The following is a 922-nucleotide window of genomic DNA, read 5'->3' on the forward strand; positions in this document are numbered from 1 at the left end:
GGGCTCCCTGGGGAGGCGGCTGGGGTGTGAGGGGTCCAAGGAGGCAGTCATGGTGAGTCTGATCCCTGGTCCCTAGGATTGGGAAGTTCTGTTGTCCTCCCCCTGCACACCCAGAGCCCCCTCCAGCCCCGTCATGAAGCCGTTTCTGTCCTTCACCGTGCTGGCTATACTCTTGTACTTTTTGGCAGGTATTTAGAGGGAGGGGTGATGGCTTGGGTTCCAATCTCCACCCTCTCCCTGGATTCTATGTTCCTTCTGTCCCTTGCCCTCTAGCATTCTATGACCAAAAGCCCTGAGTTCCAATAGCTTTCTCCTCAGTCGAGTTCTGATCCCCCTCCCCCTTGCCCCACCCCAAGCCTTCCCTTCAGTATGATTGTCCTACATTGCCCTGGGTTTGAGGCTCCCCTTCCCCCCCTTCCAACCATCACCCAATACGTTCTAATTCCCCTTTTTCCTTGGTTCTCTCCTATCCCTCCTCCTCCTCCCCCAGTTCTAGGGCTCAGCCTCCTGGGTTCTACATTCCCCCTTCCCCTTGCCTAGATTCTGAGAACACAATCCCTAGCCCATTCCTGGCTCCAAGGCCCCCCCCCCCCCCCCTTAACTCTGGGCATTCTGAGCTGCTCTAAGTGCTCAGGGTCCTCTGGGTCCTTTTCCTTCCCAGAAGGGCCCAGCCCAGCCCAGGCTTCCTCCAATGTGGCGGAGAGCTTCCAACAAATCCCGGAGAAGATAAAGGAATTTGCAGACAATGTGGCTAACAGTGCCAAGGATTTCTTCACCAAAACTAGGTGTGGCACCCCTCCTCCTCTTCTTCCTCTTTTTTCTCCCCCTCCTCTTTCTCCTCCTCCTCCCCCTCCTCCTTTTTCTCCCCCTCCTCTTCCTCCTCCTTTTTCTCCCCCTCCTCTTCTTCCTCCTTTTTCTCCCC

General features: G+C 56.0%; 1 protein-coding gene across 3 annotated transcripts in view; it reads left to right on the forward strand.

The window, feature by feature from the left end:
- Positions 1-922, forward strand: part of APOC1 (apolipoprotein C1) — a 4,580-nt gene that overhangs the window by 2,646 nt on the left and 1,012 nt on the right. For all 3 annotated transcript variants that reach the window (XM_069088986.1, XM_069088984.1, XM_069088985.1), the window contains exons 3-4: positions 77-188; positions 662-785. In XM_069088986.1, coding sequence (XP_068945087.1) covers positions 77-188; positions 662-785 — 236 coding nt within the window. The remainder of the gene's footprint in view (positions 1-76; positions 189-661; positions 786-922) is intronic.

This window comes from Petaurus breviceps, unplaced genomic scaffold (genome assembly GCF_028583685.1).
Source record: "Petaurus breviceps papuanus isolate PSGF00001 unplaced genomic scaffold, PetGlider_PUasm1.0 185, whole genome shotgun sequence".
NCBI classification, from domain to species: Eukaryota; Metazoa; Chordata; class Mammalia; order Diprotodontia; family Petauridae; genus Petaurus; species Petaurus breviceps.